The 13,692-nt window shown below is 33.5% G+C and overlaps 1 protein-coding gene across 1 annotated transcript; it reads right to left on the reverse strand.

Annotated features, from left to right (window-relative positions):
• Positions 1 to 1,350: 1,350 nt before the first annotated feature.
• Positions 1,351 to 2,652, reverse strand: LOC117101745. The gene has a single exon (XM_033241784.1). The coding sequence runs from the start codon at positions 2,650 to 2,652 to the stop codon at positions 1,351 to 1,353; it is 1,302 nt and encodes a 433-aa protein (XP_033097675.1).
• Between the last annotated feature and the right edge of the window lie 11,040 nt (positions 2,653 to 13,692).

Consider the following 13,692-nt stretch of genomic DNA (forward strand, 5'->3'; position numbering starts at 1 on the left):
TCGATTTCTTTAAAGAAATTGCTTATGCTTATTTCATCTTTTGCAAATAACACAGTATCATCAGCTAATTGAGCTATTTTTACATTCTCTGTTTCATGAAATGATGGTAGATCAATACCTTTACACAATTCGTTGTTTCGTATATTAATTGCCATTAATTCTACTACTAAAACAAATAGCAAGGCTGAAAGGGGACATCCTGTCTCTTATACACATCTTGCTCTTCATTTTCAGTAATATTACAATATTCACATAGATTGGTTGCAGATAATTTCCATACATTTAGTCTTGAGAAATCTTTGATTCTAGTTTTTAAGTATTCCCATAATAAATCCGGCGTAAGATTAAATTCATTATTTTTTATATTTTCAATAATATTTATTATATTTTTAGTATAATCTTCATCATTTAAAAAACTGTTATTAAACTTCCAAGTTCCAGGTCCTCTTTTCTCTTGGTAATTACGGAGTTTAAGCGAGATTGCTTGATGATCGGAGAAAATTGATGGCCTAATGTCTGTTTGAACTATTTCACCGTGATTTTGGAGGGCGCTAGATACACTCCAAAAGTCTAACCGTCTGTATGTATTTTTTCGCCTCCATGTAAATTGAGATTTATCTTTGTTGCAGTTTCTCCATATGTCGACGGTTTCTCCATATATCGACGAGTTTATGTTTATACATACAATTCTTCAAGGCGAGTGGTGAACTATCATAATTATTTATGCTGTTTCTTTGATCTAACTTATGTTGTAAAATATAATTAAAATCGCCTCCCATTAAAATATACTCGTCTTTTTCTTTACAAAGAGAATTAATTTTCTTTTCAAGTTTTTTAAAGAATAGTGTCCTTTCTTTATAGTTGTTTGGAGCATAAACGTTTATAAGATTAAACATGTTTTTATTATATTTAAGACTCATGATAAGTATTCTGCCCCCATCATCTATGTATTTGCTTTTAATGTCAGTTATGTCTAAATCTGGCTTAATTAGTATTGAGACGCCTCTACTTTTGCTTGTTCCGAAACTATGGAACATTTCCCCCTTCCAAAACTTGTCATATACACTTATGGATTTTTTTTTTATCAAAGTGTGTTTCCTGCAATAAAACAATATCGGCCTTTTGATCATCAAACCATTTATATATTTTTCTAATCTTATATGTGTTCCTGAGACCTCTCACATTCAATGAGATTAGATGTAGAGGATTTTTATTTAATTTTCTTTTCATTTAAATTTTTTTTAAAAATATAATTATCTGGTTTTTTTTTCTCAATAAAATATTATTTACAAAAAGAGAATAATTGTAAGTCGCTTCTGTCATGACTGACAATAAAGCCAATAACATACTTTAACTTACAGAGTCAGATTTCTTCTCTTTTTTCTCTGCATTCTTTTCACCACTGTGAGTTATTATGTTTCTTTTCGATCCGGCAAAGTTTTGTCTGGCGACAGAAGCACTTTCAACGTGATTGTCTTGAGCAATAACCGCTTCTGGAATCCCTGCTGTAGCAAAGTCCGTTATCGGTCTCATTCCTCTTATGCTCTTGCCTGCTTTTTCAGCATGCTTATTTTCCTGTTCATCCTTTTTTGTTTTCTTCTCACGCTTCTTTAATTTCTTCCTGTCTTTTTTCGTTAACTTGAAAGGTTGTTTGTCTATATCTGTGTTCCCTTCGTGGTTGATAGACTTTACCCTTTCAATAGCTTCCTGCATTATTTGTTGAACCTTTTCATCTAACTCGACGGAATCCTGAGCGTTTCCGGGATTGGCAGGTTTATTAAGAAGGTGTTCGATAATTTCGATCACGTCTCTCGATTTATCCGTTGATGACTCTTTATCTGGGTATGCTTTATCACTATCATTGTGCTCTACTGTGTGTTCTTCTTCCTGTACGTCGTTATCCTCTTCATCACTGTCCGAAATATTAAGATCGGTTTCGGAACTTGCTTTGTCATTCAAGGATGTTGGTGTGTTGTCATCTAGCTGAATCATCTCTTTGCAATTTCTTGCCATGTGACCAGTTCTGTTACAAGTGTGGCATTTTATTTTCTCTAGCTTTTTTGGACAACCATTGGCTCTATGCCCGGGTAGTCCACATTCAAAGCATTTATTTGCGTCTTTCTGATCTTTGTGAAATATTCTGGCGTTAAAGTTGTTTATCTTTAAGAATCTTGGCAAACTGTCTTTGAATGGTTCTACAAAAACAGCGCGGTCGCCGTTTAGAAATCGGGACAGTTTACCTTTTATTCTGAATTTGACGTATTGCACTTCTCCCAAGATATTACAACCTAACTTTCTTAGGGCATCTGTTATTTCTTGGTTTCGTACAGATAATGGTATGTCCTTTAATAGAATTCTAGTAGATATTTCTCCGCTGAGGTAAGGATTTACGTCATGTACGTTCACATGCTTACCTCTTATGTTAAGTCCTGATGTTATGACCTTCACACGTTCGCTGTGATCATCGATATAAACTCGCCATAAGTTTTTAACTTTCTGTAAACCGACAAGGTGATCACAGTTCATAACTGTATTCAATACGAAGTAAATATCTTCCTCTTTTAGATATTCCTCTTCCTTTTTCCTAATATCGTCGTCTTTAATAAAGACAGGCTTAACATTTTGTTCATTACTACGATTCGTTGTCGCCATGGCGACAAGCGGTTCGCGAACAATCGCTACTGAATTTGTGCTTATTGGAGTGTATCCTCAGCGACAGTCCACTTGGCTTGTTGTTAGGGTAATCAATGGGGTGTTACTGATCGTCCTTGTCTGGGTATTTCTTTGGCGCTAAAACAAAGCTGTGTTGAGCCTTGGGCTACTCGACAAACTGCCTTCAATCAGGCGCCAGGAACATCCAAAAGCAAAATTTAAGATTGGTAAATACTCACAAAACCTTATCAATAAGAACTTATGTCACGATCAACGATTTTAATCAGATTCACTTAAAGAAAACAGGATTTTATACGAGTGGATAGATAACTGTACGTGTACAGTTAGTACGCCACCAATCCAAAAAAACATTGTACTGTTGTCTTTGTAAATTCTAAAATGATGATAATGATGAAATATTGTTTGAAGGTTTGCATGTTGAATTAATGCTGACGGGACAACGTAGATAGGCCTAGTTCTGAAAAGATTTTTTTTTTTAGAATCTTCCTTTGTTGACAAATGAAATTACTAGCCGCGAAAACAAACATATGAAATTCAGATATATTTGATTTAACAATTAAAATAACTCAACAAAACACAAAAACCTTTATTTCAAAGGATCATTTTAAGAAATTGATAATATAATTTTACTGTCTTGTACACTTGACTTTTCAGTACTGGGAACTGCAAGAAAAAAGAACATTGTTTTTGAATAACCACATACTGTAAAATTATACTCAAACTAATTAAAATTTCTGAAACAATAACAATTGTAATAATAATCATACTGAAAAATACAAAAAAGAAAAAGTATTATGTATAGTCAAGGATCGTAAAAAAAGACAAAATAAATCATACTAAAACGCACAAAAAAGCTCTTTAAAAATACAGAACTCAAATAGACCATGGGCGTACTTGGCGCTCCATGATACTACGGCTGTTATTAATTGCAATCGAAATGCTTACAAACAATATGGCGCGACCACTTCTAACCCGGGTAGGGCCGAAACGACCCGGCCGAATCGACCTAGGCCGGATCGACCCAGGGCCGAAACGACCAGAAACCTTTCCTAATAAGGCCTGGGCCTAGCCTGTAATTTTAAATTGAATACTAAAATAGGCGTGTTAAAAAAGGAATCTCTGTTAGTCTAGGTGAATGTCATATCCAAGCTTGTTTGTGGCCAAAGTGGACCTACCCATAGGTGCCTGATTTGTCAAATAGGGCGACTGCTGCTTTTTTTTTATACTCATTTAATGCAATAAAAAGTATAAGTGATATAATTATAAAATAATAAGATATTTTATTTCATTAATTACAATTACAAGAATTATTCATTTGACATTATAAATTGATGTTGTTCTTCCTTGCAAAATGGGCGAAATGTCCCAGAAGAATTTTAATTTGGATATGAGTTTGGGTCAGGAAAAATATCATAGCGATGTTTGCCCTATCTGACGTGTTGTCGTACCAAATACTTAGTACATTCCCACATAATACCCGAATCCCTATTTTCTTAAGTATTTGGGAAGATACTTAATATTCGGCAGGATAACATGTTAGGTAGTGCGAAACATCACGTCTTATTAGTGATATTAAGATGGCTTGGCTTCAGAAAGGCGAGGACAAAGGCTGGAATATTATATGGTACATTGATTGGTGAGCAAGTGCCAGCGATGATAGACCTCCATCTAAATTATGCCGTATAGCGGTGTTGAAGAGAAATTGTTTTGTTAATTTCATTAAGATTTGTATTTTTGTATGTTACCAAACAGATGGCACCATATCAGCCAAAAGTCTATCGACAGCGACTGCATTATGTGATTAAAGATCTTGGAGGTGGTTGTACAAGCAGGCCAAGGCGTCAATACCTTTTTAGTACCCAACCATCAAGGAGGCAGAGAACAGCAGCAGTGAGAGCAGCGGTGGCAGTCTAAGGGAAAATTCAAAATGAAATTGCTTCTTTTTAAGTAACATAAAAGTTATGAAATTGAGCAAAAATTGTTTATTTTAAAATAGATTACATGATTCCTGGATTTGAAAAATGAGAAAAATAATAGAAAGTATTTCAATCATTTTTATCATCATAGTATTTTGGATCCTGTTAGCAAGCAATAACTATTAATAAAGCTTTGGCTCTCAAGGGTAAACGTTACCGTAATTAAATAATAATTCGGGTTAATAATCTAATAAAATTATGTACCTTTATTTATGGAGAGCTGATTTCATGGGGCCCTTAGCTGTTTAAACTGCTTCAATACTAATTCAAGCTTCAGTTGTTTTATTGTTTTATTATGTGTTTTTAAAATTATAGGATCGAGAAATGTGTTTCTAACATAGAAAGATCCAGAGGGATCCAGACTAGATGGTCAAAACAGGAAGAGCAGTACAAGGATGCTCAGCAATCCTATGCCGCCAAATTTAAGGCCAATTCACTCCACAAAATGTTGAATGTCGCACAAGAACGAAGATTTTTTCTGGGATTGAAGAAGAAGTACTTTGGTAATGACAATGATTATGCATTGACTAGTGCTGACAATGATTACATTGGGATGACACATTCAGTGTTGACTCAATGAATTTACATGGTCCAATGATGTAGTTTAAAAATGGGTACTGACTGTGAATACACACGAAAAACACTAAAGTAGTCCAATACTATTATTTAGTGTAATTTGTGATCTAAATTTTACAGCTATTACTATTTGCAATTGTTGTATGATTTTACAATTTACAGATGGCCAAGCTGTTGCAAAGAGAATATGTGTGCAAATTAACAGGACAAGTCGGATATTGAGAAAGAGGTTAGCAGATAATAATGCTGTAGTGACTGAAAAGCTATTGTTTGCAGATGTGTCAGACCCAGATGGAGAGATTCACCTCCCTATATATAAGATAGTTACCTACATTAATACAGTAATGTTGATATTGTTTTCTTTATTTTATTGATTGTGCCGCATACAGCCCGCCAGTAATTTTTTTTTGCGGTCCGCGAAAATAAATTACAAACTCTATGTTTGCAAACCATTTTTGGCTAGAAAAAAAACTTGATTCTTGCAGCCCGGTACCGATCATCTGTGAAAATTAACAGTAAAAGTGAGCATAAAGTGATCATAAAACAGCGTATGAAGGTTTTTGGAAGCACACTGAAACATCAAAGTTTGAATGAAAAACATTGGAGTTGAATAAAAAAATTGTACTTTGGCCCTCCGACCAATTTTAATGCCTGCTCTTAACACTCTATACTTTTTTCATTGTAGGGTATATACATTTTTTTTATTGTAATTTTGTGTATTTAAACTTTGACATTTATGCGCGATGTGCTACCATCTTTGCTCACTTTCAGTGCATTCACTTAATGCTGTCGTGTGCAACTACTGTTGGTTTTTCCTTTCCTTGGTTGAGTGAAGCAATACACATTAAGCACCTTTCCCAAGGACCAAACAAATCTTGGTTTGGAAATTATAACGTCTCAATTAAAAGCTAAATTTCTTGCTCATGTGCCACTTTCTTAATTTCTTAATCATATCTTAATTCCTTTTTTTTAAGTATAGCCACATCACCAAGTGGCATTTATTTATTTTTGTTCTTGTTGTTGCCATCATTAATAATATTTAATTTTCTTTATTTCTTACAGGAACAGGTGGGAACCAACATACCCTTTTCTGTTAAGCGTGACATCAATAAATCTGACTTAAAAAATAGGGCAGTAGAAGAAATTAAAATGATTGATGAAGAAATGAGAACTGTCTTATCATATTACAAAGAAAAAGAACTTCATTGCTACACACAACTGTCAAAAGAAACATCTGGGACTTATGAATATGCAGTACTTGTAAAAAGATCTTTTTTTGCTGTGTTTACATTAATTAACGAAAAACAAATTTTTTAGTTTTTATAAAAAGATATGTAAATCAAACTGGTCACAAGGCAAATTAGTACATAATCTTTTCATTCATTAAATTCATCACTGGATTTCTTACAGGAACAGGTGGGAACCAACATACCCTTTTCTGTTAAGCGTGACATCATTAAATCTGACTTAAAAAAATAGGGCAGTAGAAGAAATTAAAATGATTGATGAAGAAATGAGAACTGTCTTATCATATTACAAAGAAAAAGAACTTCATTGCTACACACAACTGTCAAAAGAAACATCTGGGACTTATGAATATGCAGTACTTGTAAAAAGATTAGAAGAATTCAAAAATTTATTGAACAAATATGAACATTTGTTTGGTCATCGAATGGTAGAAGAAGTGGAGCAAGAAGAGGAGGATCAGGAAGAAGAGGAGGAAGATGAAGAAGAGCTAGATGAAGAGGAAGATGACTTACATGAATATGATGATTCATCCAGTGATGAATTTAATGAATGAAAAGATTATGTACTAATTTGCCTTGTGACCGGTTTGATTTACATATCTTTTTATAAAAACAAAAAAAATTGTTTTTCGTTAATTAATGTAAACACAGCAAAAAAAGATATTTGTGAAATATCTTTCGCAATGTCTTCGAATCGAATAACACGTACTGAATTTTATCTATACATTGCTGTAAAATTTTCTTTAAATATCCTGTTTAATCTCTGCCATCGGCCTTTATTAACGTAAAGTACTGTCTTATTGTAACTTTTTCATACGAAGTATTTTGTTACATATACCACATTTGGCGAGTTTTGAGGCTATTATGGGGCCACCCATACAGCCGATGGAGTTGAGGGGAAAGGGCAAGGCTAAGCCGGGAAAAGAAGATGGTGATCAGCAACCGGATAACGTGAGTAGGCCTACTGTGCCCGAGTTTGAATGTTTTGTAAGAAGTTCATTAAAATCCTTACTAGATGGACAAAGTTCCTTACGTGATAGTATTGTTAATCTTCAAAAACGACAAGACGTATTAGAAGCTAAGTTGGCTGAATATGAAAGGAATGTTGGTGCATTAATTGAATTCCAGTCGGCCCGCACGTCGGACATAGAAAAAATATGTCGGCCATAGAAGATCAACATTCCTCGTTAGTAAAACAGGTTGATCAACATAGTAACGATCTGAGAGATTTACGGGAATCTGGGAAAAAATTAGAAAGGTATTCTCGTCGCCATAATTTACTTTTATGCAATTATGGTCCAGAAAAAGCAGACGAAGCACCAGAACAGATTGTGCATAATATCCTGAGAGAGAAATTAGGTCTAGATATTAAAGTTGAAGTCGCTCACCGTACTGGTAGACAGACTCAAAATAAAAAACAACATAGACCTATTATATTTAAGGTATTATCATTTCCGGAGAAAGACTCTATAATTAAAGCAAAGAGGAAGCTAGATGACGTTGCTTATTATATAAAATCTGATGAAATTGAATCTGACAGAAAGGAACGCATTAGACTGAAATCAGTAGCTGAAGCCGCATACAAAGCCGGCAAAAAGACAGTTTTCAGACGCGGTAAGCTGTTTATTGACAACAAGTTGTACACAGAGGACAGTGGCATTCATGATTAAAACAACGCCGGTTGTCGTCAATCATTGCGTATAGGATGTTGGAACATTGGGGGTTGGGTTGAAAGTAATCATATTCAAAGAGATATCATTGTAAAATGTGACTTTGATATTATGTGTATTGTAGAATCTCATTTGAAAGGAAAGGATGTTATAAATATTCCTAATTATAGATGGTATGGTCACAATAGATCATCGATTCATTATAGAGCAAAAAAGGGGTCTGGTGGAATTGGTATCCTTATTAATAAACATATTTTGAGCTCATTTTCTGTTAAAATTGTAAAAAGTAATTTTGATGGCATTTTATGGCTGAAGTTATGTAATAAAAACCAAAATAATTGCTTTTTTGTATGTTGTTGCTACCTCCCGCCAGAAAATTCATGTCGTGGTGGTAATGCTGAAGAATTTTTTGATGCATTAATTTCAGATTTTTACACATTTAAGGATAAAGGTGCTCTACAGATCTGTGGTGATTTCAATGCTAGAATAGGTGATGACCTGGATTTTATCGAGGGCGTAGACGATGTTAAACCTCGAAATGTTATTGATTTCCGTACAAATTCACAGGGTAAACCTTTTATTGACTTTTGTCTAAGTGCCAATATGTGTTGTCTAAATGGTAGAAATGATGACGTAACGGATAACTTTACATGCGTATCAACTAAAGGAAAATCGGTTGTAGATTACTGCTTAGTTGCCTACGATGAGTACTCATTATATTGTAGCTTTGAAGTCTCACTGGTTCACGACTTTATCCGGAAATTCAATATAATTGCGAATGGCACATTATCTGATCATTCGCTATTATCTTGGGTGTTTGAAATTGGTGATAGATTCTCATGTAACACTAACCACTCTTTCGAACAAAATTCTGATTTAAAGAGTCTTGCTAAATTATTTGATCTGCGGGAAATTCCTTCCACTTTTCTTATGGACGATTACAATATCTCTAAAGCAAACGATCTGATTAATGAAATAAACCTAAATCATGGAAATCAAAGTGAAGTTGATTGTTCGTATGACAAGTTTGAAACATTTATTAAATCTGCCGTTGAAAATAGCTTTAAAAGGAAAAACAAGAGAAAGAGTGGTAATTACATGAGACATTCACCCAAACCGTGGTGGAATCAATCACTTCAAATAATCTGGGAAGATGTTTGTCGTAAACAAAAATCTTGGTTGAGATGTAAAATACCCCAAATGCTCAATACTTTATTTGAACAATATAAAATAGCGCAGAAACAATTTGATAAAGCAGTCAGAAAAGCTAAACGACAATTTCAATTTAATAAAATAAAAAACATTGATGATTTATTAAGTAGTAATCAGAATTCTTTTTGGAAAGAGATTAGTAAAATCGGTGTAAATAGCTGTAAACAAAATATTACTATCCCAATGGAAACAGTAACAGATTCCGGTGAAATTACCGAAAATAGAGATCACGTCTTGAGCAAATGGGGTAATGAATTTGAATCATTATTTCAAAATAACTCTATAGATTTTGATGATGTTTTCCTCTCAAATATAAAAGCTAAGTTAAATGATCTTGAAGCTAACCCATCTGATAACGACTACACTGCAACTACATGAAATAATCCTATTGAGTTTATTGAAGTTGTGGATGCAATTGGTCGGGCAAAGTTGAATAAGGCTGCAGGTATTAATGGTATTGTTACTGAACTTCTGAAGAATGATACAGCAGCAACCATTCTTCATGCCATGTTTAACTGTTGCTTTTCTTATGGCATGTGTCCTTCTAGATGGAAATTTGGTGTGATTACCCCAATTCCCAAATCTGGAAATTATGACCCAAGGGAACCAATGAGTTACAGAGGTATAACGCTTTTATCTGTGGTGTATAAACTATATTGTGATGTTATTCGTAAACGGCTTACTGATTGAAAGAAATAATATTATTAATGAAGAGCAAAACGGTTTTCGGAAAAACCGAAGTTGTCTTGATCATTTATATACTCTTTCATCAATTATACAGAACCGAAAGCTCTGCAAAAAAGATACTTTTGCTTGCTTTATTGATGCCAAAAAAGCATTTGACCGTGTAAATCGTGACTGTTTGTGGTATAAATTACGAAGTATTGGCATCCACGGGCCTTTTTACAGATGCATCACAAGTTTATATGATCATGTTCAATGTGCTGTCAATGTTAATGGTCAAATGACAAATTGGTTTGATGTGGAAATAGGCGTAAAACAGGGTTGCTTATTGTCCCCTGTACTTTTTAACATATTTATAAACTGCATTGTTGATGATTTAAAACAACTGAATTGTGGTATTCCATTACCTGATATAAATATTGACTTATTAATGTACGCCGATGATATTGTTATACTTGCTGAAAATGAAAACTCTCTCCAAAAAATGTTACATTGTGTCTCGGCTTGATGTAAAAGGTGGCGAATCAGCTTGAACGAAGCCAAGACACAAATCGTTCATTTTCGTACTAAAAGCAGGGAAAAATCTAGCAAAAAGTTTGAATGTTGTAATTTTAATATTGACATAGTTTCGGGCTATAAATACCTGGGTATTTGGTTTGATGAATTCCTTGATTATTATTTATCTGCCAAAAACCTGGCTGCATCTGCATCTCGTGCACTGGGATTCGTCATTAGTAAAGTTAAAGCCCTTGGGGGTATCAATTTTATTTCCTTTACCAAGCTTTATGACTCTTTTGTTAGCCCAATATTGGATTACGGTAGCGGGGTCTGGGGTCTGTGTGAATATTCATCAATAAACTCTGTTTTCTATCGTGCATTCCGTTTCTTCTTAGGTGTGGGGAAATACACACCAAATGACGCAATGCTAGGCGACATGGGTTGGGACCCCCCTATCGTGCACCAGATGCAGGCTATAACCCGTTTATGGAGCCGTCTCTCAAAATTGGATGAAAACCGATATCCAAGTAAAGTTTTCCGTTGGTCACAACATTTGGCAGATAAGAATATAAAAAATTGGTGCTATAATGTTAAAATATTGTTCTCTAAAATGAACTGTGAACTCAATTTAAATATTGCAGAAGAAATTAACTCCCGTGATCTGGTGGATAAAGTTAATAACGCCTCAAAATTGTATGTTGAAAACCGTTGGAAACAAAACATATTTAATGATAACAGAAACAATCCAAATTCTCAAAATAAACTGCGTACTTATCGAACTTTTAAATCTAGCTTCGGTACAGCCAGTTACGTGACCACTTGCATGAAGAAATGTAATAGACGTGCTTTGGCCCTTTTCAGATCGGGTTGTGCACCCATTGCCATAGAAACCGGGCGTTATAACAATACTCCAGTTAATGACAGGAAATGTAATCTGTGTAATCTGGATTATATTGAAAATGAATTGCACTGTTTTATTGAATGTTCAGTATACACTTCTTTCAGAACCCAACTGTTTAATGATCTTGCTAAATTTAATCCATCATTCTCTGACCTAAGTAATATTGAAAAATTTACATACTTGATGAGTGATGGCAATCACTGTTATATGGTTGCAAAATTCGCCAATCAGATTCTTTCAATACGGCAGTCTATTTTGTTGAGATTTGTGAGTTTTTTTTTTATTATATGTTCTATTTGTAGACTTTTTCCTTTCTTTCATGTTGCGTGGTAGTACACAAAAACAAAAAAAGGGAAAAAAAGTGAAAAAGGAAAAGAAAAAAAACAAGTTATGAGCCCTTGAAGCTTTTTTCATGTATTTTTTAAGATGTGTCACTCATAAGCCAGTATTGGCTGGTCTTATTGTATTATAAGAGTGTGACGTTAATAAAGACAAAACTAAACTAAACTAAACTATGAAAAAAATCAACGTCTTTCATTGAATTTATGTACTTGTATAATGAATATTTGATTTTGATTCAAATTTAGGAATTTAAAAAAAATTATGTATATAGATAAGGCCAAGTATATTTTAGTGCTAATTTCACAGCCCTCAATTAATTTATTAATAGAAAATCTGATAGAATGTTCCCTCAATGTGTAGAAGGTGCAAATACCAAAGAAAATTATAACCTGCAGTTTTCCATAACAAATAATTAGCAATTAAAACTCCGTACTATGAAATAATTTTTAATTATGGACATATGGCTAGTATTGACAATTCATTTTATTTGGCTTAAGAGGGAAACATTTTAACAAGGTACTTTCTTATACAGTGCAGTAGATGTATTATGGATGTCAGGATAAAAACAATTTTTAATTTTATATACTTTTCCTATATTTTTACACTATCAAAATGTAAACAATTAAGTGCTTTCAGTAAGCTGTCAAGGCCAAAATGTTTAGATAAACCTGGATTAATAAAATAATAAGTCCATGGATAAAGAATACCAACCCCATTTCTATACAGTGGGTTGACAATAAATCCTTACATTCATTAATGAAGGATTTATATCTACATAAATACCCATGGAAGAAACTAATTCCTCCATGTAAAAACGAGGTACGAACATTATTACAATTTAAAACACATGGGTATGGTATGGGTAAAATGCAAACAATTATTAGTAAGTAAAACTGGATATACTATAAAATATTTTTTTAAATTTGAATGTTTGTATATATTTATATTCGCAAATCAGTACTATATTTCATACACTGCAACAATAATGTAATGAAAGTTAAAAAAATGAATACAGTAAATGAAGTGAGAAAAAAAGCTTAGTCGTAATATCTTTATTTCTGTCTACATATGCAAGAACAAATATCAATGATTTTGAAAAGAAAATGGCTTGTGATTGCCTATTACCGTACTTTCACTATGTATGCAACTTAAGTTATTTTGGTATGGAGATACACCTCTAATCCAATACTTGTAGGTCTTGTATACAGTAAGAAAATCAATATCAATATTTTGTATATTAGTTCATATACTATATATTATAATGTCATAGTATATCCTAAGCTGGTCCGTGATGAAATATAAAGTACTTAATGCTGTTCAGGTTTCCAAAAATATAAACAAAATTTTAACCTAACGAGTTAATAAATTGTACTTGTAGTACAGTGTTTGAAACTTATTTTTACAGTTCGAAAATTTAATTTTATTGCCAAAATGTGGTATGTAAATATTGTGAGAAATAAACTAAAGGAAAAAAAAAATAATTGTCTTGTATTCATTGTACATTTTTTTTTTCAAATTATTATTTGTGGTTTATTAATGTTATTCCTAGTGGTCTCAGTGGCGGATCCAGGAATTAGAAATAGAGGGGCGCTGGGACAAACTTTGACAGAAGGAGGGTCCATACTCCATACTTAATAATTTATGGTTGTTACTTCTAAAAGGCCAGAAACGGCCGGCATGCTCAGACTCAAAATTTTGAATGTAATTTTATTGACGATATACCCAGTTCACTGTTCCTTAGTTTTCTAGGCTGAATTAATCGCCTACCCTGGTAAACCGTACGGATCGTTTATTTACTGAAACATATCTGGACGAAACAACCTAAGACGAAATGACTGATTCCAATATACAGTATGTCTGCCCTAGCAGGCTACCTGGATGGACAGGCTTGTATGTGGGTTTGCAACTAGCCT

This window comes from Anneissia japonica, unplaced genomic scaffold (assembly GCF_011630105.1).
Source record: "Anneissia japonica isolate Jap-2015-1 unplaced genomic scaffold, ASM1163010v1 scaffold288215_len76312_cov106, whole genome shotgun sequence".
In the NCBI taxonomy this organism is placed as follows: Eukaryota; Metazoa; Echinodermata; class Crinoidea; order Comatulida; family Comatulidae; genus Anneissia; species Anneissia japonica.